Source organism: Pan troglodytes, chromosome 2, assembly GCF_028858775.2.
Source record: "Pan troglodytes isolate AG18354 chromosome 2, NHGRI_mPanTro3-v2.0_pri, whole genome shotgun sequence".
In the NCBI taxonomy this organism is placed as follows: Eukaryota; Metazoa; Chordata; class Mammalia; order Primates; family Hominidae; genus Pan; species Pan troglodytes.
In genome coordinates, this window is record NC_086015.1 from 37,608,552 (window position 1) to 37,636,530 (window position 27,979).

Here is a 27,979-nt window from a genome sequence, read left to right on the forward strand (position 1 = left end):
AGAAAAGCATTAATGTCACTACTATAAAAAATGAATTATATGCTTACTTCATACTAGATATTATTAAACATGTTAAGCAATTATGTTTTTCCAGCATGAGATGATCCAAAGTACAAAGCAAACCAGCAGGATGAAGAATTAAAAAAAAAAAAATCCACACATTACTAAGACAACCAAATATGAAATGTAGAACTTACTACAACTGGCAAATTATTATAAAGAGTTGCAAAGAAATTAGCCTATTTTAGTTCTAATATTTAATTCCTACCAATGAAAATAGTAATGTAGATGTATTTGTGTTACTAACAAAATGTATAGTTCTTACCATCTTCAGATGCTGTTCCTAAATAAGAAAAATAAAACAACATTTCAACAAATTCTGCCAATGTTGATATTAAGACCTACCTCACAATCCCCACCCAACACTACAATGAAAGGGTAAAAACAAAAAATTAACTTTTAGTCTGACAGCCTTAAATTAACTGCGGGAAGGTTCATTTTGAGAAAAACAAAATTTGAGGTAATCCAATGATTCACAGCACACGGAAACTAGACAAATAAAAATAACAAAATTCTATAGGAAACACTTTTTGTCTGCTATATTGCATTCTTAAAATTTGAAATGGTATAAAAAATTAGAGAAACTCATCACTCAAAAAAATGTAACTCTGTAATTACTCCTTGAAAATGAAATTTTATAGACCTTTCCAGAGTAGAAATGTTTTCTCTGCATTTTCAAAAGGTAGCCCATAAAGGAATCAGAAAAAGCTAACTGACAAACATAGGAATAAAATCTATGACCTAGGCCTCATTTGCCCATTTTTATCAAAGCATCTACAAAGCAAAAACCTATCAATCCAATTCATTAGCTATTTATTCAACATTTATGTGCATTCCTTAAGATGTCGATGAAATCTATTAAAAAAATGACTAAGTACAAACATCATAACTCACTACTACTAAAGGGCAATAATATACGTTTGTGTATTTTTTTTAAACATAGGATTGAACATCAGTAAGAGTAACACATCATATAACAGAAGTGACTTCTCAAACAGATTGAGATTTCCTACCCAAACAGGAAAATATTTTGAACTGGAAAGTGATAAAAGTTCGTTTTTAAAGGATCCAGAATATCAATATTAGGATGTCTAAGGGGTTTGATACATAGAAACCATCTCTTGATGGGCTATCATTTCATTCAATATTTTATTATAATCATATAGAAAAGCAGACACTAATATAACTAGCAGTCATGTACCTAACCCAAGGTTTAATAAATGTTCTATCTCATTAAAACAGAAGATATATTAGATCAATTTTCCATTTACATAATAATTTACAGAAAAATATACAGTGTCTGTTTTTCCTAGATCTCATAATGTGACATACAGATTTAGTTTAGTATCTTAAGTTATTTAAAAAAGGTCAAGCGCATAGGTAACATTATGGTATCTGCTGAAGTGAAGGGAAAGTGTGGATAATATACTATCTAGTATCAGACAAAAAACATCATACAGGGTTGTTACTGAACCAAGCCACTACAGATAAACTGTAATCAATTGAATATTGAAATTAAAAGGGCAAAGTTTAAAGTTCAATTTTGACTAAATGTTAGTTTACAACGCACTCTTAAAAAGTCGGCCTCTGTAACTTGCATTTCATTTTCAAAAACAATCATATGAACTTATGAAATATGTCATTTGTCATATCACTTAATAGACTAAAGAGGTGAATGAAATGACTTAGGAGATTTCTTTCCATTCTTCTGAATCCAATATTTTTTATTAAGACTTAACAAATCGAGAATATTCGTGAACTTCTAAGAGCTCAGGCAAACATTTTATAAGTTAAAACAAAATAGTTACCTAGTATTTGAGCAGACTGGGATATGGTATGCCCAATAGATATCCCTAACCCCAAATTCATTCAGAGAATTATGTAGCCATTTTCACATTAACATTATCACTAAATAAGTATTAATAATATATTTTTAGAAATTAAGAGAAGAATGAACAAGGATATTATATAGAATCCAGGTTCCATAAAAATCTTTAGTAGAATTAGGAAAGGAAGTTCTTACCATCCAGCTTGTCAGAAGTATCCTCTTTGATGAAAGCGCAAGCAAAGAACAGAGGAAAACTTAGTATATTAGAAGAAATGATTTTTATAATTCCTAGAAAACATTTTCTTTAAGAAGACAGAATTCACAGTACAGACGTATATATCAAGCTTGTTTTCAACTAAAACAGACTAGGAAATTAAACCAGATGTGAGATAAAGACTTCACCTAATGTACTAAGTAGAGAATTTTTTAAAAGTTGATAATGAGTCTATTTCACTAGCCTAAAAAGAGAAAAGTTAGTGAGGCCCATGTCCCAGCTTTGGACTTTGCCATCATGCCAATCCCCTGCTCTAGTCTGTGAGTTTTTCCCAGACAGTCACATTGCCTTGTTTCTTTTCTCTCTTGCCTATAATATACCCCCAAATTCCACACTTAGGCCCTCTCATCATTAGCCTCTGTTTACCACCTCGTTGCTTCCCCACCCACATCCTTTCTTAGAACTTTCAGTCCCTTTAAAATTTCACATCTGGATGAATCTAACTCACTTTCTCTTTTCTATTACTTGAGATGTCCCATAGAGAAAATTACACAACCATGAAGTCATGCACACTGGCACTACTAGAAACTGGAATAAATATCTGACTTGGTGTTTAGTGCCTGTGCTAAAAGGATTTAACATAGCAGGACTGATATTGTTCTTAAGAAGTGTATGCTTGTGGGGCTGGCCTCTGGTAATCGTTTTGGATCCTCCCTGTATTAATGATAAGGTTATTTTAAGTGTGTGTGCAGAAGTTGTGGGGACACTGAACTCTGCTACAGTTTGCCTAAGCTGTTTCTGCAAACAGTGTGGTTTATGGTGAAAACCTCCTTTCTTTTTGGGAGTCTGGGATTCTGGTAATTGTGGCTGGTTGTGCAAGCAGAGTGCCTTATGTGCCTAATTGTGGCTGGTTGTGCAAGCAGAGTGCCAATCCCCTACTGGCCCCCCAGCGTGAGTCTTAAGCTAGCTTCCTTGGGCAGAAACACTGTGAACATGTTGCATTGCTGTATTTCTTTTCTTTCTTTCTTTTTTTTTTTTTTTTTTTAACAGAGTCTCGCCCTGTCACCCAGGCTGGAGTGCAATGGCACAATCTCGACTCACTGCAGCCTCCACCTCCCAGGTTCAAGTGATTCTTGTGCCTCAGCCTCCCGAGTAGCTGGGACTAAGAGGCATGTGCCACCACGCCTGGCTAATTTTTGTATTTTTAGTAGAGACGAGGTTTCACCATGTTGGCCAGGCTGATCTCAAACTCCCAACCTCAAGTGATCTGCCCACCCAGGCCTCCCAAAGTGCTAGGATTACACGTGTGAGCCACTGTGCCCAGCCCACATTGCTCTATTTCATTGCTTGAGGAAGGAGTAGCCCCTCAACCCTAGCTCTGGGAGACAAACTTTGAAAGCCTGTGTCTAGACTCCTTCAGACTATCTCACAGGTCTTTTTTTTTTTTTCGCTCTAATAAATCCTTTTGCTCTAACAAGTGTCAGCCATGAGTGCCCCACCTCTTGTGTCTACTCTCCCCAAATGGCTATTCTAAACTTCAAGTCACCTGTTAGCACATGATCCTGACTCTGAATCTTCAGGCAGAAAGTCACGACAACCTCCCCAATCACACTCTTCTTAATGTCCAACTTTCCAAAATATCGTATCTGATATCTACTACCTCTTCCAATTCCTTCCCTTCCATCACTTCCTCCCCTTCTACATCTGTGAAATGGCTCACCCTTCCACATTTAAGACGAACTCCCAGGCTATGCTCCATATCCCATTCCTCACACCTTCCACAGCAACTTAGCTATTAATTATCTCCTTTCATCCTTACACTTCTAACTTTTCCATCTCTACTGACTTGCCACCTTAGGATACAAACATAATTAACTTCTCCAATCTTATAAGATGATAAGTTCTTTCAACCACAGATAATTCCTACCATTCTTTCACCCCTTTTCTTGACCGTCAGGCGTAACAATAATTTACACAGATTCTCTTTCCAACTTCTATATCAACCAACTAAAATCTGACTTCTGTCCATATGACCTCATTGAAACTATATTTTCTTTTCCACTCAAGCAATTCCATAAACTCAATTGTTAGAATAAATATTCATAAATATGCACTCAAACATCAAGGTTACCTTAACTTAAATTCCTGTTTCCTACCACCAAGTTTCCTCTTCAGGCTGAAGTTAAAGGGTGAACTTCAAAACACTTAAAATATCCCTGCTGCCAAAAAATTCAGTACTTTAGAGATAACAAAAACCAGTAGCAACTGCTTTAAGAAGGAATGCTCTGAGTTTAATATTGATTACAGTAAGTAAAATCATCTAATGACTTCCAAATCTAATCTAATCATCATCACTCTGCTAAGTAGTTGCTGTTGTCTTATTTATTTATTTATTTATTTAGGAGAACGTGGAAAGGTCTCGCTCTGTCACCCAGGCTGAAGTGCAGTGGTGTGATCACGGCTCACTGCAGCCTCTACTTCCTGGGCTCCAGCAATCCTCTCACCTCAGCCTCCCTAGTAGATGGGCCCACAGGCATGTGCTACCACACCTGGTTAAATTTTTGTTTTGGTAGAGGTGTGGTTTCGCCATGTTGCCCAGGCTGGTCTCAAATTCCTGAGCTCAAGCAATTCACCCGCCTCAACCTCCCAAAGTGCTGGGTTTACAGATGTTGAGTCACTGTGCCGGCCTCTCTGCCAAGTTCTATACTACTATATACCAAGTGTCCACTGAAAACTTCCAGTTTGAAGTCTCACAGGGACTTCAAACTCAAAATGCATAAAACGCAACAAACTTTTAGCTGCTCATCCTTCAGCAACCTACCAATAGACTGAGAGAGATTCAGTATAGAGGCATATACCTCTGGATCCCTGGTACCTAGCAAAAACTAAGTGCTCAAGTGTGTGCTGAAAACTAACAGAACACTCCCTCTAATTCATATATGTATAGCCATAAGTGAGGCTCAAAGTAGAAGAAAACAGAGGTTATATCAGTCTTATGTGTGTAAGAAGGGTACAGGAGACACAGCGGGTAGGGTGGGGTGAAGGGAGAAAGGGAAGGAGGGTAAGAAGGAGAACATCCTTTATCCAACCCCTGAAAAAGCCACAGGCAGGTAGCTGATTGTCCCTGAGTGGGAACCTGGGTCAGATGAAGAAAAGAAAAAAGTAGTGGCACTCTCCTTTTTACAATGAAACATGAAATTCAAACCTTAAAGAACAACAATAGGTTCTCACAAAAAAAAATTGTCCCAAATTGGCTTTCTAGTGCACATTAAAGCACTTTAAATACAGTATTTTTCTTCGGTAAAAATAATAGATATTCAATGTAATGTGTTTTGCTCATATATATATATATATATATTTTTTTTTTTTTTTTTTTTTGTGGATTCCTTAGGATTTTCTAAACACAAGATTGTGTTTTCTGCAAAGAGAGACAGTTTGTTCTTCCATTCCAATTTGGATACCTTCTATTTATTTTCTTGCTTAATTGCCCTGGCTAGCACCTCCAATTTAACATTACTTCAAGGTAATGTTAAATAGGGCCAAGAGTGGACATTCTCGTCTTGTTACTGATCTTAGGGAAAAATATCCAGTTTTTTAATCGTCAGGTAGGATGTTAGCTGTGGATTTTTCAGATTCTCTTTATCAGGTTGAGAAAGATGACTTCTGTTCCTAGTTTGTTGAGTATGTTTATTATGAAAGGGTGTTAATTTTGTCAAATGCTTTTTCTGCAGCTACTGAGATGATCATGTGGTTTTGGTCCTTTCTTCTATTAATATGGTACATTTGTTGACTGGTCTTCACATACTGAAATAACCTTGCATTCTTGGCAATGTAATGCTTTGAAACAAAAAGTTTTCTGAAAATTAAAAGCAGTAATCAACACACTGTTAACACCTTTGTATATATCACACCAGTCCTTCTTCTATGTATAATTTTACACAAAATGATGAAATTACTACATACTATTTGGTAGTCTGCATAATTCAACCTTTGTTGAAAATATGACTTGCTAATGGCTGCACAACATATATAAGGATACAATATAACTCAACCATCCCCTCTGTTACACATTAAGGTTGATGCTAATAACGTTATTAAAAACATGAATATTCTTTTTAAAAACATAATTATGTAAACATTGAATTACTGGGGCAAACATTCTGATTTAAAAATGCTTCATGGAATTCCTAAATTGGAACTCAGAAAAAGTGTCCCATCACTAATTCACATCAGTGTTGCTTGATAAGGCCTTTTTTTTTTTTTTTTTTTTTTTTGGAGGCGGAGTCTTGCTCCGTCCCTCAGGCTGGAGTGCAGTGGCAAGATCTCAGCTCACTGCAACCTCCACCTCCCGGGTTCACGCCATTCTCCTGCCTCAGCCTCCCGAGTAGCTGGGACTACAGGGGCTCGCCACCACGCCCGGCTAGTTTTTTTTGTATTTTTAGTAGAGACGGTGTTTCACCGTGTTAGCCAGGATGGTCTCGATCTCCTGACCTTGTGATCCACCCGTCTCGGCCTCCCAAAGTGCTGGGATTACAGGTGTGAGCCACCGTGCCCGGCGATAAGGCCCTTTTTACCACATTCTTGAAAACAGTGGGCACTACCCTTAACTTTTGTGTTATAGTTACAGGTCTATCAATTTGTATTTGTTTGATTACAGCTAAGGTTCAACATTTATTCTGGTATTTGTTGGCCATTTTGATATATGCTTTTCTTGATATATGTAGAATTTTTCCTATAAAAATAAGCTCATCTGTTTTTAACAGACTTGAAAAACCTCAACATTTTAACTTTTTTACTACTATGTGGCAAAATATTTTTCCCTTTTAGTTTTTGCTTAAGATTTCATATTTTCATACTTTAGATTTAAATTCAAGAGATTTTTTTCCTTCATGGCTTATTTGCTTTTATGTATAGGAATTCCTGTCTCAACCTGAGATTTGATGAATACTCACCTATTATGTTTTCATCAAGTTGCTTTATGTTTTTAATGTTTTTATCATCTGGAATATATTTCTATATGGTGTGTAACATGGTTCTAACTTAATTTTATACCAGATTGTAAACCATGTGTCTAAACACAATTTACTGAATGATCTATTCCTCTTCACGGTTCTGAATGCAGCTGTGCCAACTTTATCATGCACTATACTCATACCTAAATTCTCTGCACTTCTAACAGGTTGAGTACTCCTTATTTAACATGTTTGGGGCCAAAAATGTTTTAGATTTCAGATTTTGAAATATGTGCATTCATACTTAAATGACTGAGCATCCCTAGGCATTGCTAATTCAAAAATCCAAAATCCGAAATACCTTTTTTTTTTTTTTTTTTTTTTTTTGATGGAGTCTCACTCTGTCGCCCAGGCTGCAGTGCAATGGCATGATTTTGGCTCACTGCAACCTCTGCCTCCTGGGTTCAAGTGATTCTCCTGCCTCAGCTTCCCAAGTAGCTGGGATTACAGGCATGAGCCACCATGCCCGGCTAAGTTTTGCATTTTTAGTAGAGATAGGGTTTTGCCACTTTGGCCAGGCTGGTCACGAACTCCTGACCTCAGGTGATCTGCCCGCCTCAGTCCAAAATACCTTTGAGTGTCATGTTGGTGCTCAAAAAGTTTCAGATTTTGGAGCATTTCAGATTTCAGATTTTTAGATTAGGTATGCTCAGCCTGTATTGTGTTCTGGCGATCTGCCTGCTTAGTGTTCCACCAGTACTACCCAAAAGAAAAAAATGGAAGCATGAAGAAGAGATACGCAAACCAACGTCGACTTTTTAATTTGATAGACATAAAAACATGAAGAAATCAAATTGAATAGAGTTTTGGAATATATGTTTAGGGTTTGGTTAGACAGAGTAGAGCTTTGCAGTTCTCCCAGATCTCCAAAAGGCTTCACATTCTTGGTAAGAGAAGAGAAGTAGGAGAAAGAAAACAGGAAAGTTAGATACAAGCCAATTCCCTTCCCAAACCCCCTTAGAAACCAGTGGCTAGATGTGGTAGAAGTGCAGTTATGAAAATTCTACAGGCAATCATGGATTCAAGAATTGTTTCTTTGATCAAGACGATGATGAGAACAAGGGAAAAGGAGAAACAAGGCAGCTCAGATTCCTCAGAAGTGTGTCCCCAATATAGAATTATATTAAAACATATGGACTATCCTTAAATAACAAGAATGAATAGAAATGATTAAGGTATATGAACTTGTCTTCACAGAGATCAGGGAGAGAACACGGTACAATTTTCCATAATCAGTTCTCTTACCTAGTGATGCATAGGAACCTGCATTCAGGGCACCTGCACCTAAGCGCCCGCTTCGCACAGACTGTCCAGCAGCATGATGTGCCTTGGCACCGGCAGCAGCATTCACATCAATGTCACTTCGTGAACGCTGCAGGCTTCCTGGAAGGGAACTGGCTTTGCTGCTGCCTGCTGATACTACGAAATACAAAGCAAAGATAACTTATATCATTTAAATCACTGAAAACATGAAAATTATATAAACCTGACCACCATGAGCTAATCTGATGACAAATGGTCAATAAAAAGGCAGTGGCCAAATGGACAGTACTATTAAGCATTTTAAAGTCAGAATGCCTCAGTTTCAATCACAACTAAGTCTTCAGCAATTTTCTCAATATTTCTCTACCTTATTCCTCTCCCATAAAAATGGGAAAAATGATGACATTGTGACTGTAAAATTCATAGGACTGTTTTGCAGATGAAGAGATGATGTTTAGGACTGATTTGTGCAAAGGAAGCACTGTACAAGATAAATAGAAGGCAGCAGTATTATTTTTTACTATGATAAAAATACAAGAAAAACTAGTCCAGGAGTAGAGATATTAAAAAATTAATGGAGGTTCTGCCACTCCATGGGAATGCAAATTAAGTCATTCAATTTCTGGTCTTCAGTTTTTCAGTTTTTTATTTTTATTTATTTAATTTTTTTTGAGACAAAGTCTCGCTCTGTCACCCAGGCTGGAGTGCAGTGGCGTGATCTCAACTCACTGCAACCTCCACTTTCTGGGTTCAAGTGATTCTCCTCCCTCAGCCTCCTGAGTAGCTGGGATTATGGGCACGTGCCACCATGCCCGGCTAATTTTTGTATTTTTAGTGGAGATGGGGTCTCCCCATGTTGGCCAGGCTGGTCAGGAGTTTTATAAACTGTGAGTTATGACCCATTAATAGGTTGTAAAATCAACTGAGTGAGTCATGAGAAGCATTATGAAGAAATGAAACAATTGAAAACAGAGTGCATCACAAGTAAGAGTAAGTATGGCTTCCTGGAACTTCGGGTTTTATTATATATGTATACACGTATACATATACAGGTACAGTGCATATGTGTGGTACTGAGTTACCAAGTAAAATGATCTTTTCACTATGGAGCACATCAAAAGAGTTTGAAGGCTACTGTTTCAAAGATAAAATAGGTTATAACTCTTATTTAAAGAGAAAATTACCTCTTCCAGCCACAGTTGATGGATTTGCTGTAGACCATTTGGAAGAAAAAGGGCGACTGCAAAGTATAAAAAATGCTTTTAGTAAGAAGACAATTTAACACTCCTCTGATAAAAACCAATAAAATACTACTGAATTTTGTGGAAAGTTGAGAAGTATTTCTTTTTTTTTTTTTTTTTTTTTTGAGACAGAGTCTTGCTGTGTCACCCAGGCTACAGTGTAGTCCCATAATCATGGCTCACTGCAGTCTTGACTTCCCAGACTCAAGTGATCATCCCACCTCAATCTCTCAAGTTACCTGGGACTATATGTGCCTGCCACCAAGCGTGGCTAATTTTTAAATTTTTAATAGAGATCGGGTTTCCCTAAGTTTCCCAGGCTGGTCTCAAACTCCTGGGCTCAAGTGTGATCCTCCTACCTCAGCCTCTCAAAGTGCTGGAATTATATGTGTGAGCCACCGTGCCTAGCTGGTACTTCCAATTTGAATTCTCCTTTTACAAATCGCATTAGAACAGTTCCTCCCAATCATCAGGTATCAATGTGTCTCAATTAGCTATGAAGCAAAAATAAAATACTGGCAGTGAATAAAGACTAAGCTCTACAGAGACAGGGATCAGGTTGCCTTTGTTCAGTCTGCTCCTCAACACACATCATGGTGACCACCAAAGAGAACTCGATAACCGTACTATTATTTTTCACTTGTATCCTGAGATATTTTACTTAGAAGAAGAAAGGGGTAGTGTTATCACTAGCACATAGGCAACTCAGCATAACCAAAGCCTCTCTCACCTAAGTTGTAAGGTTGTAATGTCCGTGTAATGTTTAAGCTAACATCATATTATTTTTATAAGTGTCTCCCAAAATTGTTATTCTCTTAGATTGAGGCGGATCACTTTAAGGTTCACAGAATCTAAAGTTGTTTATGTTTAAAAAATGTTACATTAGAGCAATATAAAATATCTTCCTTTAGATCCTTTGTACTCAAAATATGGTCCATGAACAAACAGCATTTAGCATCACCTAGGAGCTTGCAAAAAATGAAAAATCTCAGGCCCCACCCCAAAATTACTGAATCAGATTCTAGATTTTAAAAAGATCTTCAGGTGATTCGTATATACGTTAAAGTCTGAGCATAGTTAATAAAAAGAGAACAAAAGCAACAAAGACAGCTCATTTCAGATGAGGAACTTATCACAAATTTAAATAGAAGTTTAAACAGAAATTTAAATAAAAGTTTAGATAGGTCATTATTCCTACAACAATTATTTTTGAAATCAGATCATATCTGCTTTTACTCTGAAAACCTATAAGCAACTGAACTTTAGTACAGTATTTGAATGACCCAGTGAGTGCCTGCTTAAATTCTGTACCCTAGGTGCCTCACTTGCCTCACCCTGGTCCCAGTTCTGCATCAGAGTTGCCAAGGCAACCGGCAATCTTTGTGGTGGTCAAGATCCCAAAAAGAAAGAAATTACAGAGAAGTTTTTTGGAAACAGAGTCTCACTCTGTTTCCCAGGCTGGAGTGCAGTGGCACGATCTCAGCTCACTGCAACCTCCACCTCCCAGGTTTAAACGATTCTCCTGCCTCAGCCTCCCAAGTAGCTGGGATTACAGGCACCCGCCACCATGCCTGGCTAATTTTTAGTAGAGATGGGGTTTCACCATGTTGGCCAGGCTGGTCTCGAACTCCTGACCTCAGGTGATCTGCTCACCTTAGCCTCTCAAAGTGCTGGGATTACAGGCATGAGCTACCATGCCTGGCCTAAGCTGACATTCTCTGAGCTGCTCTTCCCTGGGGGAAATCTGCAGATACATGGCACAGGGCAAGAGGTCACGAAGAGGGACAGGGCCAGTGCTAGGAAGTGGAGAAGGCATCAGTAATTTTAGCAATCTCATAGGGCTAGAGAGACAGAAAACAGGGTTATGGCTGCTAAGCAGTAAGGATTTGAGGTAGCCGTCATCAAGATGAGAATGGAGTTACAGAGAACTAAGTCAGATACTAGATAATGTTGTCCCTTGAGGGATTTCCTGAATTTTTAAGCTGTGCGAGAGGTTAGGAAGGAAAGCAGACTAGTCACATAGTGTTGTAGAATTCTCAAGATAACTTCTGAATCTCCATTACAATTCCTCCATTAAATGGGCTATTTATTGTAAGTACTGTTTTTGTGGTATTAAAAAAAAAATGTAGTGCTTCCCAGGCTTCTACAGACATGAACATATTGAAGCAAAATATGAATCATAGAACTCTTTATCCAAAGAGAAGGAATTATGCTGGAAAGTAATCCAACTCTTGAAACAGTAGACCAAAATAAATAAGTGTATTAGAGTTATCATTCTTTCAAGGCTTCAGGTGAAAGCAAACAGATATTCAAGTATCCAACTTATGAAACTTCAGGGAGTTGAGGAGAGGAAGAGACTAGTAATCATTATTTATATGACCTTACTTGAGACTTTCCTGTGAGCTGGATGAGGACCTGTCTGATTGTGGAAGAGATGCTACACTGCCAGAACTCTTTAAGTAAGTTTGAAGACTCTTCTGATAAGATGGCTCAAGGGAATTATATAATGTTTCAGCTTCACCAGGAAAGTGGTTTCTAAGACCCATGTATGTCCTGTTAAAAAAAAAGAAAAGCAGATGAAGTAATAGCTTTACATAATTAGACATTAACAGTAACATGTACGTTCAAGAAGGATGAAGATAAGCCCACTGGTTTTCAGCATTATCTGATATTTGTCAGGTGAACACTTTCTAAATTGAACAAGTTCCAGTGGAAAGACTGAAGGCTTTTGAGAAAAGGAGATCTCAGTTCAAAACCTGCTGTGCCACTTATAGTTTGTGTGGCCTTGGGTAAATAAACCCCTAAGTGTCCAAATTTCAGTTGCCATCTATGGAGATAACACTATCTTCGGAGGATCATTCTAAGGATTAGAAAATAACATATAACAAGTACTTCAAACAATATCAGGTACACAATACAAACTTGATAAGTGATAGTCTTTTTATTCATGATGAAAGTGAATAGGTTATGACAAAAAAAGAATACTGATGATTACATGTCAGTGGCAACATGTAGGAGGCTATTAGATGTCTAATACAGATGTAACGGAGAAAAAACAATCTTAATTTTACTGGAGGGCTAGTCAAGTAAAATACTTGGACACTTCTGATATTTTCATTCTCCTAATACATTTTTTTTTTAAAAAGATTAAACTGTCACAAAACTATACTACACTGACTTACTTTCTTGCCTCCACTCTGGCCTCAGCGTCAGCATCATGAATTCCCTTTTTAATAGTTTCAACCAAGACGGCTGCATGTCTATAAAATAAAATACATCTTTAGAGTTATGATATGGCTGTATGTTTCACCACAAATGGTACTTAATGCCTATATGTTACATATTAATCACAAACAGGTAGGCGAGGAAAATAAAAATTAATTAGTGTACAATAATAAATCTAAGACCATAAGATTTTCTAATTATCTGCCCCATATGTTTTATTCATGTCTGGTTTCCTTCTGACAATCCAATTATTATAAATCTAAAAGTAATTATTTTTACATGGAATTCAGATAGTGTATAAATACATAGTACCTAAATTTTTAATTTTTAATAAATTAGAGAAAAAAAGAATCTTCTGTGTGGTTCCTCACTAATCCACCACTGTAGAAATGATTTGCTAAGTGTGATCAATTGTGATCTGACCAAATTTGAATAGTAGCTGCCACAGAAGAACGCAAGAAAACTTGAAATTATATTATGCCTACATTAAAAAACAAATTCTATTTTTTAAAAATGAGCTTTAAGAATTCAAGAATTTTCATGAAAATGAAAAATCAGCAAAATACTCAAGGTAAATACAATATCTTCCAAGCTTCAAACTTGAAGTTAATGAGAAATATAGCCATGCAAATAGCCAGTCACCAATCAGCTGCCCACATTTTCCTCTCCTTCATCTCAGAGTTACACTAGACATTGCCCAGTATATACTTGACCAATGACATCTGACAGCTGGTGTGGAGAAACCTCCCAACAAATATCTCTTCTTAAAAATCTCCTTCCTCTGAAAGGAGGCTCCTTCCATCTTAAATCATTCATTACATGATTGATTACACTTCAGGAAACTTACATCATATGACTAGAGATACATTTTTAAACTTTTGCCCAACTCAACTTGGAGTATCTTATATAACCCATTCTATTTAAGAAACCCTTACCCATCCCACAAACAAAGAAGAAAATCATACTATTCATGGTTGTAATGAGTAAGAGGGGCACAACACCACCACAGCTTTAAAGGAAAACCAGTACAAATAACCTTTGAAGCAAAATGAGAAATAATGTAAAACCAATACCATCAACTTCTAAAGAACTGGTGACAATGGGGAGGAAAGTGGGAGGAAGGAAGAGGGAATGCATACCTTTCCAACGAATGAGTCTGCCACTCTTGCAACAATAAATCTAAAAATTCAAATGAACGTCTGAAAAATAAAAGTTGAATGATAACTAAATGTTGTATTGAGAAATACATTAACACTTTCTTTTATACTACTACACTTTGCCCCCTAAATTAAAGCATAAGACATGTTTCTAGATATCTTTTTTTTTTTTTGAGACAGAGTTTCACTCTTCTTGCCCAGGCTGGAGTGCAATGGCGCGATCTCGGCTCACTGCAACCTCTGCCTCCCGGGTTCAAGTGATTCTCTTGTCTCGGCCTCCCAAGTAACTGTGAATACTGAACTTACTCAGGATCCAATTATTGTTATGCTAAACAGTTCAAAAATACTTTAAGACTTCCTCATAATTTTAACTTAAAATGTGTGTCAAATATAAACCTTAAGTCTGGGCGTTGTGGTTCATGCCTGTAATCTCAGCACTTTGGAAGGCTGAGGTGGGTGGATCACTTGAGGTCAGGAGTTCGAGACCAGCCTGGCCAACATGGTGAAGCTCTGTCTCTATTAAAAATACAAAAATTAGCTGCGTATGGTGGTGTATGCCTGTACTCTCAGCTACTTGAGAGGTGGAGGCAAGAGAATCGCCTGAACCTGGCAGGCGGAGGTTGCAGTGAGCCGAGATCCTGCCACTGTACTCCAGCCTGGGCAACACAGTGAGAACCTGTCTCAAAAATAAATTAAATAAAATTTAACAAGTTTCATTTATTAATTTAAAAATATTTATTAAACATCTATGCACTTGACAGTGAAGATATACAATGGTGATCAAGAAAGCCACAACAATCTGGATCTTTCATCTTTACACTGTTTCCTTACATATGTATGTATATGACTTTACATAAAGTTTGTGTACATTTTCTCCTAAGTCCTCTATTTCTCAGTTTCTTCAACTGTCTCATACTTGAGCTCCTCTCCTTCCTTGGCATTTGATGACACAGCTCTGACCTGTATTTCTTCCTTTATTAACACTTTTTCCTCCACTTTCCCTTAAACAGATGCTCACCTGGTTGGTACCAATATTAGCCCACTTATCTTTTTATAGTCTTTTTATTGAGGCAACATAATCTGTACCCTTAGTTCTGCTTATGAGATATAATTATCACATCTAGTCCTGTATCTCCAGCATTGATGTATCACTTCAGCTGTCAAAGTTCCAACTGGTTTATGGATGTCTCTACATAGGCAGTGAATGTCAACTCAAACACTACATAGAAAACAACGAATTAATTCATACCCTTTCAAATCTACTCTTTTAGCTCATATACTACAGATTAGGAAATGAGAAATGAGGAGGTTAAATTAACTTGCTCAAAGTGATGGAGTTAAACTTAAACCTTGGCATTCTGACTCCAGAACTCACAGTCTGAAGCACTTAACACCGCCCTCCTCATCTATATCCAATTATCAAGTCTCATTTCTACACGTGAAATACGCTTTGAATTTGTTAATTAAATAAAACCTTCAATCAATTATCGACACAGTTCAACACAGTTCTAGTTCAGACTCTGCTTCTCTCTTCCATGAATTATAACAACTCCTATCTAATTAAACAATGCTTTTCATTGTTTCTTCTCAATCACTTTCATAGCTGGAGTAAAAATTAGGCTTGGACATCACCTCCTCACCAAAAATCTACAACTGTCAAAGATTCCTACTATCTATGAAATAATGTCAAAATTCCTTTTCATAACATTCAAAGCCCTCCACACTATGATCTCAACCTACTCCCCAGCCTTCAACCACCTTCTTTTCCCACTGAAACCTTTCATTTATCATATGTTCTGGCCTCAGGGGCCTATCTGATGGCTCTGCAGCATATGACATAGCTTTACATTTCTGCTTAGGTTGTACTCCACTCACTCTCCCTACAGTTAATGGATTGCTCCCCATTTTTAAGGCAATTCTATGGTACATTTTCTGATTTTGTCTTCTGTCACATTCTTATTTTTCCAATTACCATTTTCCTCAATGTAAGACGGGTTGGTTAAACTGTTCTGTAAAGGGCTGGACAGTAAATATTTTAAGCTTTGTGGACCACATACAGTCTCTGTCTCATATTCTTCACCCCCATCCCCTACCTTTTAAATCACCCTTTAACAACATAAAAAACACCCTTAGCATGTGTAGGCTGTACTAAACCAGACTATTGGCCACATTTTACCTGCAAGCTGTTGTTTGCTGACCCCTGACATAAGACAGAGATGACTGAACAACTGTTGTCAAAAGTTTGAACCACTTCAAATAACAATGTCTTATTCAGCTTCTTCCTAACACAGTATTTAATTAAACATATTTACCTAATTTAAAAAGGCAGAGTTCTTCACAATCTTCTTAAACATCAAATGTACAAATCTTGTTTTTCCTGTCTTTATTATTGTTGGCGATAGTGGTGTGAAGTTGTCAGAATCAAAATGAAGTCATTTGTGTTACAACACACACACATACACATACACTTGACAAATGGAGCTGAGGAAGGCCATTAAGGGAGAGTTCTTATGAATAAATGACTGATAACAAGAGCTATCACAAAAGACTCCAAAAAAACACAACCTTGCACAAAGGCTATCGCAACCTTACAAAAACAAACAAACAAACAAACAAAAATTCTGCAAGGACATCTACGCAGCAACTGCCTGTCCAACCTCAAGTTGGCATCACCTTTGTTACTGATCCTTGTAGCCCAGGATAACCACCTCAAAATGATTATGTAATCTTCCTCATTTTTCCTTTAAAAACCTTTGTTTTCCTTTACCTCCCTGAATACGCATAGTTTACTATCGTATGCAAAATACCACTGTAATCCTCATTCCTGCATAAATACTAATATCATTTTCTTTCAGAGAAACTCTCTTGTTATTCAGGTTTACAGGTGTGATGTTAAGAATTGTAGAAACCAGAGACAGAGGCAGACACTAACTGAAAGACCTGATAGGGCTATATACTCCGTTCCAAACACCAGGCTACATTCTACTAATGTGTATCTCATTTAATCCTTATGTTCTACGGGGTTGACATTATTAGCTCTACTAACCTATGCAGGGACTAAGGTTCAGAGCAGTTAAATAATTGCCTAAGGTAGAATAGTCAATGGCAGTTGTAGGACTCAAGCCCAGACCTGACTCTGTACTCCTTGTTCTCTGAAAACCAAGGCAACCAGCAGCCCAAATAAACCAAAGCTTAATATGATAAAACTAAGAAAAGTGGGTGGTCATAATAATCACTTCATCCCTTTTCCCTTACATGAGATATGATTAAAAAAAAAAACAAAACACTTTTTTATGGTTTTCTGGAAGGCAAGAAATTAATGACCAATTCTTGCAGCAGACAAATAAGTAAACAATGCAGTATCAGAGCTATACTAACAACAACAACAACAACAAAAAATTAAACTTACCTCCTCACGGGAACTGATTTTGATGTGCAATTGCTTGTTATTAAAGGTATAAGTCTGGGTACATGAGTATGCTGAAAAAGATGTTTTAGAAAAGGTTGAAAATACTACACACTTCATGTGGTCCTTTCTTCTATTTGCCTTACATTCAAGTATTTAGTTATGTTACAAGAGGACAAAAAGACCAGATATTAGATTTGAAAGAAATTAAGACCAGTCTTGAAAAGTTTTCCCGAATTAATGTAATGTAATGATGATACAGTTTCAAAAGGACAGGTATGGATATAATATGATCTAACAAAGAAAAGTTAACCGTTTAACTGCAAAGAACTGTTAAGACAATATAGTTTTGGGGGAGAGGGAGCCCTAAGAGGGACTGGGCATGTACTGGCCACATTTTCTGAAGTACCATGGCTACTGCTGGTAAAAAATCATAATTGCAATGTCATCAAAGCAGGTAGTCGAGTGGATCTATTTCCTTAACTATTGGGAATGCACTTTGAAATGGTGGTCTTAATAGAACTTTCACTTCATTCTGGCTGAATCGTATCTCTCTAGAATTCAAGTAGAAGTTCCATAAAGACATAATCTTCTGATTTCCATTAGTAATTCTTATGCCCTTCTTTAGTGAAGCAAACACTAAAAAGTTCATAATAGACATTAACATAAGCATACATATTTAATTCCTTAAATCTCCTGTATTCCTTCTGAGCTAATGGTACAGGCTGGGTTATCTAGGAAGCAGGCTATGAGATGGAGTTTAGCATGCAGGATATGTATTAGGAAGTGCCCTTGAAAGACAAATATCACATGTTCTCACTCATGTGGGAGATAAACAAAAGTGGATCTCATGAAGATAGAGAATAGGTTAGTCATGATCAGAGGCTAGGAAGGATGGGGGAGGAGGGAGTGAAAAGGGGTTGATTAATAGGTATAGAGTTAGAACAATAAGATCTAGTGTTCGATAGTTCAGTAGGTTGACTATGGTTAACAACAATCTATTGTACATTTCAAAATAGCTAAAAGAGAATAATTAGAATGTTCCTAGCATGAAGATAAATATTTAAGGTGATTAATTCCCTATTACCCTAATTTGACACTGACACATGTGAATGCATTAAAATATCACATGTACCCCCAAAATATGTACATTACATATTAATTTTTTGTAAATGCCCTTGGGGTTACCATCTGTGAATGTGAGATGAAGGAAGCAGGAGTGGAGCAGGCAGAGGAAGAAATTGAACTGTGATACAGCCCAAGGCTATCTTTGCCCAAAACCATTACGAAGCTCTAAACTGAAATAGTCCCTGAGAATACTCTTGAATTGGTCCAAGATGGCCAAACCTTTATACTTCCACATCAATCAGTTATTGGATATGGGCAATACTGGGAAGGGGCAACACCTTGGGAAAGGCAGCTCTCTAGCTGAAATAATCCTTTAAGAGACTGGCAACAGAAGGCTGTCTACTAACAGTTCTCCTAGCATTGGGGAAACAAGTCTTTCATTGAAGGAAAGTGCATATGGCACATCAGTGTTTGCCACAGCTAACTCAACCAAAATAAAGGAAAAACCTTTTTTTCAGCCACTACAGAGAAACGATCTATAGACTTGAAGCTGTTGAAGATGAGAATAATGCAAGAAAGTGTGCTGACATGCCTGTTAGTCAACTGTTTAATTCAGCATGAAAGGACTCTGTGGACCTGCTCCCTACAGCATTCACAAGAGCCCACTTCTCAAACATTACTACGGAGGTAAAACCCATGGAGATCCCCTAGCTACAACAACTATAAAGGAGGTCTTACCTACCACACTTCTCTCTTTTTCTTCTAACTTCTGCAAAATCCTAATGCTGGGTTAATCACATCCATGACAGTGGCAAGGATGGAGAGATAAACTAACCTAACCATTGCTACATCATACTCAGGGGGAGCTGTACCAAAGGAAAGTAAAAATTTACATCAATTACAGATGAAGCATTCAATCAAACACTAAGTCAGAACAATTTACACTTTATTAATATAAGTTGACAACAGGGGAAAAAAAGCTTCCTAAAATTAAAAAGAGAATTAGAAATTAAGTACAGCAATCTAAGGAAGTAGACTCTTAGGAAATAAACAAAGCAAAGAAAAACAGGGGTAATATTTAAAAATTATTGCATTATTGGTGAGATGATAGGCTAGTATAATAACGTGAAAAATGAGCAATTTGAAAACAAAGTATAAAGAGTAAAGCCTGAGAATCACAAAATGGGTATTTTCAAATAAGTAGAATTTAAAGGAATTTTTCCTTACATACAGCTGTTAAGACAGAGACAAGAAGTTATTCAAAAAATGATAAATGACATCGAGGATTTCAGAATTTGTGTAACAAAAGTAACAGCAGGAAAAGATCTGAGCCAATAAGACAGAAGTACTAAATAAAGAAAAGATCCATGAAAATTAACATAAATTTAAGATAACCAATTTCTGTCAAAAATCCTTGTCCACTGTATAAGAATAGTATTAGTGAAAGACAATTGACTCCTAGACCTGCTGTGGGGAAAATCTTCACACAAAGGGACTTCTTATAAAACTTCCTAAAGGTTGCTTGGTAGTGGTGGTGGTTGTTTTGCTATAAAATAATCAAATAGTCTCATTTTTAGAGGCAACGATAAAAAGTTAAGAAAACGGGCCGGGCATGGTGGCTCACGCCTGTAATCCTAACACTCTGGAAGGCCAAGGCAGGCGGATTGCCTCACTTTCCCAAAGTGCTGGGATTACAGGAGTGAGCCAGCAGGTCAGGAGTTCGAGAGCAGCCTGACCAACATAGTGAAACTTCGCCTCTACTAAAAATACAAAAATTAGCCAGGCGTGGTGGCAGGTGCCTGAAAGCCCAGCTACTTGGGAGGCTGAGGCAGAAGAATAGCTTGAACCTGGGAGGTAGAGGTTGCAGTGGGTGGAGATGGCGCCACTGGAGTGACAGAGCGAGACTCCATAACAACAACAACAAAATTTGTGAAAGAAAAGGAAAGTGAACCTGAAGTTCAACGGTCAAATTTTTAGTCCCCATATTCTGAATTGGCAAGGAAAAGCCAAACCAAATTATACAAAGATAAAAATATATATGAAAAGTGAGAAAACACTAAAGCCAAACAAGAATGACCCAGAATCAATTAAAAAAAGGGAAGTGACAGTATACCAATAAATGGGTCAGAAATAAAAGCAGTAAAAAACTACAGTTAATTACAGTTGCTGAAAATGAAAATATCTTTGTTAAATTTAATTCAATGGGTAAGGGAAAAAATGACATGAATGAAATAAAATGTATACTTTTTAAAAGGCAGAGAGGAGCATAACAAAGGTTTTATTCTTCACAATAAGGAACTTCTAAATTACAAAAAAAAAAAAAGGAAAGAAAAGCAGCACAATGAACAGGAAACAAAATATAAGAAAAAAATACTATTTCAAGATGATAATAGTAAAAAAACCTTGACCATACATAAAGTACATATATCAAGAACTGTTAGAAAAATGAAATTGACAAAATTAGAACCAGAATTTACCAGATAAAGTAGATTTAAAAAAAAAAGAGACCATAAAGAACTTGAATAACGTAAATAAAACATAAGCTAGATTTAGTGATGAACAAAGTACTCAATTCTATGCCAAAGAATTCTACATTTGTAAATGATAACCGACTACCTATATAAAGTGATGACATACTAGAACACAAATAAAATTTCAAGACATTCACTAAAGAATAAATCATACAACCAAATTCCCTGATCAGAATGTCATGAAACTAAAAAATAATGACAATAAGAACAAAAGCACCATCTGAAAATGAAAATATTATTATGTAATTCAAAGAAGTTGAAATGGAAATTACAAATGATTGAAAACATAAATAAAATGTGGTAAATTTAAATCACTGAGATGCTGCCAAAGCCAAACTCAGAAGAAAACCCAAAGCCTTATAATAATAAAGAAAAAGCAGTGCAAATTGTCTAAAGATATACCACAAAAATCTAGAAAAATAAAATGAGCTAAAAGTTGAAAAAAAATAGAAACTAAAGAATTAGAAAAATTAAATAATCTCACTACAATCAATAAAACTATAAACTGAATTATAAAGAACCCAAAATAATGCCTCTGCCAAGTATATATAAAAGAATGTATAACATTCTAAAAAGAAAAAGTCAGCCGGGTGCAGGAGCTCACACTTGTAATCCCAGCTTCTTGGGAGGCTGAGGCGAGAGGATCGCCAACATTTCAAAATAAAAGATTCAAGATGCCCAGAGCCTAAAACAATGGAAATGTTATTATATAATCTTAAAGGTCATTAAACCCTAATAGCAGAACAATATATTAACAAAATATGTAAAACAGGAAAAAAAATTCACAAAATACTTATTCATTTAAATGAATGCCAAAATCTTACTAAACTTAGCCAACCGAATCTAGCAGTATCTTAATGTACAATGGCCAAGCAGAATTTAGTTCCTGAATGTATAATGAATAAATGAAAAAACAAAGATAATCATTTCTAAAGATATTAAAGGGCCATCTGATAAAATTCAACATCTATTCCTGATCAAACTTTAGCAAAATGTGAACAGCAGGAAATTTCCATAATCTAATATACTATATCCATAGAAACACATTAAAAATCATATTTAATTAACGTTAAATATGATCCCACCCAATTCAAGGATAAAACAAAGATCTCAATAATTCCCACTATACTTCCTTTTTTTTTTTTTTTTTTTGGGACAGTCTCGCTCTGTCGCCCAGGCTGGAGTGCAGTGGCGTAATCTCGGCTCACTGCAACCTCCCCCTCCCAAGTTCAAGCAATACTCCTGCCTCAGCCTCCAGAGTAGCTGGGATTACAGGCATGCACCATCACGCCCAGCTAATTTTTTTGTATTTTTAGTAGAGATGGGGTTTCACCATATTGGCCTGGCTGGTCTTGACTCCTGTGATCCACCTGCCTCAGCCTCCCAAAGTGCTAGATTACACACGTAAGCCACCATGCCCAGCCTCTATATTTTCTAACATTGTTACAAAGGTTCTGGATTAAGGTTGTCTACAATCTTAAAAAAAAAAAAAGCCTGAAACGGGAAAAAAGGACCATTTTCGTATTTTAAATTAGCATTTAATATAAAATACGAAAATTAGCATTTAATTTAAAATATGAAAATAGTGAAAAAGAACACTTCCTGGGAAAGTAATATTAGGAATAAACTTACTTTTTTTTTAACAGGAAAGGACAAACTGATCAAGGAAACTGAAAACACATTTAAGAAACAGACTTACATATTTATGAAAATTTATTACATGAAAACAACACCATTTCAAAAAAAGGCTACATTGTAATTCACCACACGCTACTGGCTCAATTGGCTTTGTATTGGGGGAAATATGAAGTTAGAAATCTATATTTCACACAAAAATTAAATCCAGTTAGATCTAAACCTAAGAAAAAAATGACAGAAGTTCTAAATGATTGAATATTTTTGTGTAACTGTGAAATTGGGAAAGTTGTTTTAACTATAACAAAACCCACAAAATGAACAAGTCTCAATACATAAAAATTTAAAATTCTGATATATAACAAAAGAGCTTATACAATATTTGAAGCAATGTCAGACTGCAGAAAATACCACAACATATGCAACACAGAATTAATATCCTTGATATATAAAAAGATCTTAGAAGTGAGAAAAAATGCAGAGTATAAACTGACAATCCATAGAAGAATTATAGAAGGAAAAAAATAGCTAACATCCCTAATAATGCAGGAAATGCAAAGTAGAATATGAAATAATGGTTATTAAATTATAAAATGCCAAAGATACTGATAAAAGACAATATTGGCAAAGGAATGGAGAAAAAGGACTCCAGGAAGAAGACTGCAGGAATAAGAATGGTGAGGATAATTATTATTATTATTATTATTATTATTATATATATTTTTTGAGATGGAGTTTCACTCTTGTTGCCCAGGCTGGAGTGCAACGGTGCAATCTCGGCTCACAACAACCTCTGCCTCCCGGATTCAAGTGATTCTCCCGCCTCAGCTTCCCGAGCAGCTGGGATTACAGGCATGCGCCACCATGCCTGGCTAATTTTGTATTTTTAGTAGAGACTGGGTTTCTTCATGTTGGTTGGGCTGGTCTCGAACTACTGACCTCAGCTGATCCGCCTGCCTTGGCATCCCAAAGTGCTGGGATTACAGGTGTGAGCTGCCGCGCCCGGCCTGGTGAGGATCATTTGATGCTATATCCTTAAGAGAAGACTAATTTAGACATTAAAAAGAATTACACATATGGATAAGGGATGTTGCCCAAGTACATGAAGTTTAAAAAGAAGCTAGGCTGGGCATGATGGCTCACGCCTGTAATCCCAACACTTTGGGAGGCTGAGGCAGGCACATCATTTGAAGCCAGGGGTTTGAGACCAGCCTGGGCCAACATGGTGAAACCCTGTCTCTACTAAAAATACAAAAAAATTAGCCAGGCATGGTGGTGGGTGCCTGTAGTCCCCGCTACTTGGGAGGCTGAGGCGGGAAAATAGCTGGAACCCGGGTGGCAGAGGTTGCAGTGAGCTGAGATCGTACCACTGCACTCCTGCCTGGGTGACAGAGTGAGACTCTATCTCAAAATAAACAAATAAATAAAAAATAAAAAAAAAGAAGTTAAAGAATATACTATGTATACTTACATGTTCTATATGTGTAGCAAATACATTTGTATAGGCACAGAATAGACGTTTGGAAAAGTACACATTAAATTGCTAAAGTGATTACTAACAAAGGAATAGAATTCAAAGGGAGAGATTTGTTTTTTCAACTCTGTTCTTTCAGACTTCCTCAAGATATGAGTGAAGAGAAATACAGACATACCTCACTTAATGATGGGGATACGTTCTGAGAAATCCATTAGGTGATTTCATCATAGTATGAACATCATAGAGTGTACTTGCATAAACCTACATGGTATAGCCTACTCCACACCTAGGCTATATGTTAAGGCCTATTGCTCCTAGGCTACGAACCTGTAGCTGAATTACTGTACTGAATACTGTACTAAATATTACCGTACTGAACACTCTAGGATAGAGTAACACAATAGTAAGTATTGTGTATCGGAACATATCCAAAAGTAGTAAAGTAGTAAAGGTACAGTAAAAATATAATATTATAATCTTATGGGACCACTGTTGTATATGCAGCCCACCACTGACTGAAACTTTGTGAGGTGGCACATAACTACATTAAAAATTTGCCTGTCTTTTATTATTTTCTGTAACATTTGTGATTATACACACACGTAACTGTAGATACATATATGTACTCATATGTACATGTATGTATGTATTTTATTCCATATACAAACATGTTTACTTTGCAATCCTCTAGTTCTATAATGACCATCTGTGGCTTTCACTATCAGAAAAATAATTCAAAAATGATTTGCTTTTGGGGTTCAAAAAGAAACTCCATGACTTTACATTGAGAGAGAGGGGTGGGGTGGGGAAAGGAGAGAAAAAGGGGGAGGAAGAAGAAACAAAAGTGGGGGGAGGAGGCAGCAGTAGAAAACGAGAGAGCAAACCTACCCGAATGATAAATCTGATTGCTGCACATCCAGAAGTTGCCATGACTTTTGCACTATTGGGGACGAGATTAAAAAGTGTAGGTACAATGGCTTCAGCGCCATGATCAAACTTGTTTCCCAAAACTGTTGAAAGGTGGCTACAAAGGAAGACAAAAAGTATTTTTTAATAGTTTAACATTAAATATAGATAGAACCATATAATTTTAAAATACTCTTTTACTCAATTAACTTAGGAATTTGTATTTTAATCAGTTGTAATGGCAGAAAAACAGAAGAAAGAAAGGGAAACCTAGATACTACATATTTCCTTCTTTTCCCCATCTTTAACTGGCTAGTCCAAAGTTGAAATCCGGCATTTTCCTCATCTCTTTGCAATTAGCACTTGGAGAAGCCATTTGATTTCAGAATTTAATTATTAACTGAGGACACATCAGGTGAAATAATCAGCTCTGATGGTTCTGACCTTCGGTCTTGATCCATGAGTTATTTCCATTTTGATGGTCCATTATCAATCTTAAATTCAGCATATTTTTACAAACAAGTTCAAAATCTTACTCAAATCAATACTCCTCAAGATATTCTTTATTTCTATTAATAGTATCACGCCTTTTTTAGTCATAAATACTCCCTCACTTTTTTGGAGTAGGATTTCCAAATCCGCAGTCAAAAATACAACTCTACCATATCTTATTGGGTGATCTTTAGGACATCTGACTTCTCTTTCCAATTGTGTACTTAAACAACTAAACCAGCCTTTCATTGTATGATTTTAGTTAAACTAGGAGGGATATTGTAACTACTCAAAGTGCTGACAATGCTTGCAATACTGGTTAATTTTTATATATTTGTATCTTACTGAAAACATGGTTGGGATAGAGTTAGCTCCAATAATTCAGGTTCTTGATTCAAAGAGCTCAGATTCCGACCTATGCACTGTTATAATATTAGTTTTCCAATGTCTGAACTCACAGGCAAAAAGGAACCTCAAATGAAAAGCAGGGAGGTGTGGATATGTTTGGATGTTGTCTTCCTTTAAAGAGCATGAGTTTTACTTTGGTAGGCAGGTAATGTACTTGAGAATCAGCTTGATCTTTATAAGCTTGTTGGGAGAGGCAGAGTCAAGAGTTGCCTTACTTTGGAGCTGGTTTAGTACTATTCCTATGCAATGGCCTTTCTGGGGTTTCTACTGACTGCCTTTGGTGTTCACCAAGGTTTTTCCATTCTGGTTGGTCAGATCTTAAACCTCTCCTATCCCTATATGAGCTCTGGGAATTGTTTATCTTACAGCTCCCAGGCATTCGTTCCCTTCCTTCCTCAGAGAGTTGTACCTTTTACATGGGCAGGTTAGTATACATCTAGACTCATGGATTCCCATATTATGATCTCTGTAGCTCTTTGTGTGTGTGTGTGTGTGTGTGTGTGTGTGAATCTCCCCTCTTCTCTCCAGTATTCTGCACTGCCAATTGTGACCACTTCAGCCTCTGAAACTCTAGTCTCTGTTTCCTCATCTCAGTGAGACTGCCTTGCTCTGCTTAGGTTCCCCCTTCCTTCCCCATAGTGCCTCCAGGACAAAACTCATACTTGCATCTTTTAAGAAATCCACTCCTACCCTGTCTGCTGTCTATTATGTGGAAACAGATGTTTTACATATATTGTCCAATTTTCTGCAAGAGAGCTAGTCATGTTTTAAGTGTATTTTTCATGGTTACATTTTATGGGTTTTTGTATTAATTTGGGTTTTCTTTGCTAGTTGGAGATATTGGGTCATTTTGGTATACTGGGACTTGTATCTTGCAACTTTGCCAAAGTCCCTTTATTATAATAATTTATCTGTAGATTCTCTTGTAGTTTTCTGCATGGATAGTTATATCATCTGTTAATAATGGCAGTTTTGTTCCTTTTCTTGCAATCCTTATATTGCCTTTTTTTTCTTCATTTCTGACTAGAATATCTAATACAATCCTGATTAGAAATATTGCTAGTGGGCACTTTTTGTTCCCTATCTTCAAAGGAATGCATATGCAACAACACTGCTTAGGTCAGAAATAGTAATAAATAGAAGTTCTACCATCCTTGTATTGTGGAAGACTACAAACTTAAAGTTTAGGTTTTGCTAAGTTAATGATGCATGTTGTAATGCCAGAATAATTGCTAAAATATCAGAAATTGAGTGTTTATACCCAAATTAGTAGTGAGAAAAGTGAATACAGCCAGTTTCCAGACCCATTCATTTTCATCTTATACTTGAAGAATTAATGATAAAAAATCCACCAGTAGGCTTTAGATATTTTAAATATCTGTATACCAACCTTAAAATGTTGGTATAAAGAGCTGTTAAGGAATTTTTTTAAAATCATACAGATTGAATCCTTATGTATAATAAAAATGATTTTTGGATCATATACTTTTTTAGCTATCTTGCTACTGCTTGACTTAATGAGCAAGGAATCAGTGAATACTAAATTCATTCATAAAAAACACTTATCATAAAAGGAATATACTTACGCTACAGTAATACAAGCTTCTCTAACCACCTGGGATCTAAGATCCTTAGCTGAAAGTTTAAGTGCTCCATCCAACAATCGTAAATGTTGAAAAAAGCAATCATACTGTGCAGCTCCAGCAACAAGCAGTGATCGAATTTTCTTCAGCTGAAATAAAGAATTTTCATTATTGACAAAAAAGGTGGAAGTGCAAAAAAAAGAAGCTACCTAAACTTCATTATTCAAACAAAAACTTTCTAATAAATGAAACATATATAATGTTTCATTACATTACTATATTCAGACATCTTAGTAGCATTAAATGTATCTTGTAAATAAATATGCCAACAAAAAGCTGTCTGAAAAATAACATTACAGATTTAGTTATAAGCACGACAGAGAAATGTAATCTATAAGTATATAAATTCCAAAGTTTTAAGGGAATCTATTTTATTTATTTATTCATTTGTCTTTTAGCTTAATCCCCAGTGT

The 27,979-nt window shown here is 36.4% G+C and overlaps 1 protein-coding gene across 50 annotated transcripts in view; it reads right to left on the reverse strand.

Moving 5' to 3' along the window:
* CLASP2 (cytoplasmic linker associated protein 2) overlaps positions 1-27,979 on the reverse strand; it is a 221,376-nt gene that overhangs the window by 97,875 nt on the left and 95,522 nt on the right. For 44 of the 50 annotated variants that reach the window (XM_054681612.2, XM_054681615.2, XM_054681607.2 and 41 more), the window contains 10 exons: positions 27,510-27,655; positions 25,006-25,141; positions 17,410-17,480; positions 13,983-14,042; positions 12,801-12,878; positions 12,004-12,171; positions 9,562-9,617; positions 8,360-8,533; positions 2,084-2,107; positions 326-343 (listed from right to left, as the gene is read on the reverse strand). In XM_054681612.2, coding sequence (XP_054537587.1) covers positions 326-343; positions 2,084-2,107; positions 8,360-8,533; positions 9,562-9,617; positions 12,004-12,171; positions 12,801-12,878; positions 13,983-14,042; positions 17,410-17,480; positions 25,006-25,141; positions 27,510-27,655 — 931 coding nt within the window. The remainder of the gene's footprint in view (positions 1-325; positions 344-2,083; positions 2,108-8,359; positions 8,534-9,561; positions 9,618-12,003; positions 12,172-12,800; positions 12,879-13,982; positions 14,043-17,409; positions 17,481-25,005; positions 25,142-27,509; positions 27,656-27,979) is intronic. The other 6 variants (XM_024355363.3, XM_054681601.2, XM_054681602.2 and 3 more) reach the window with 1 other exon arrangement.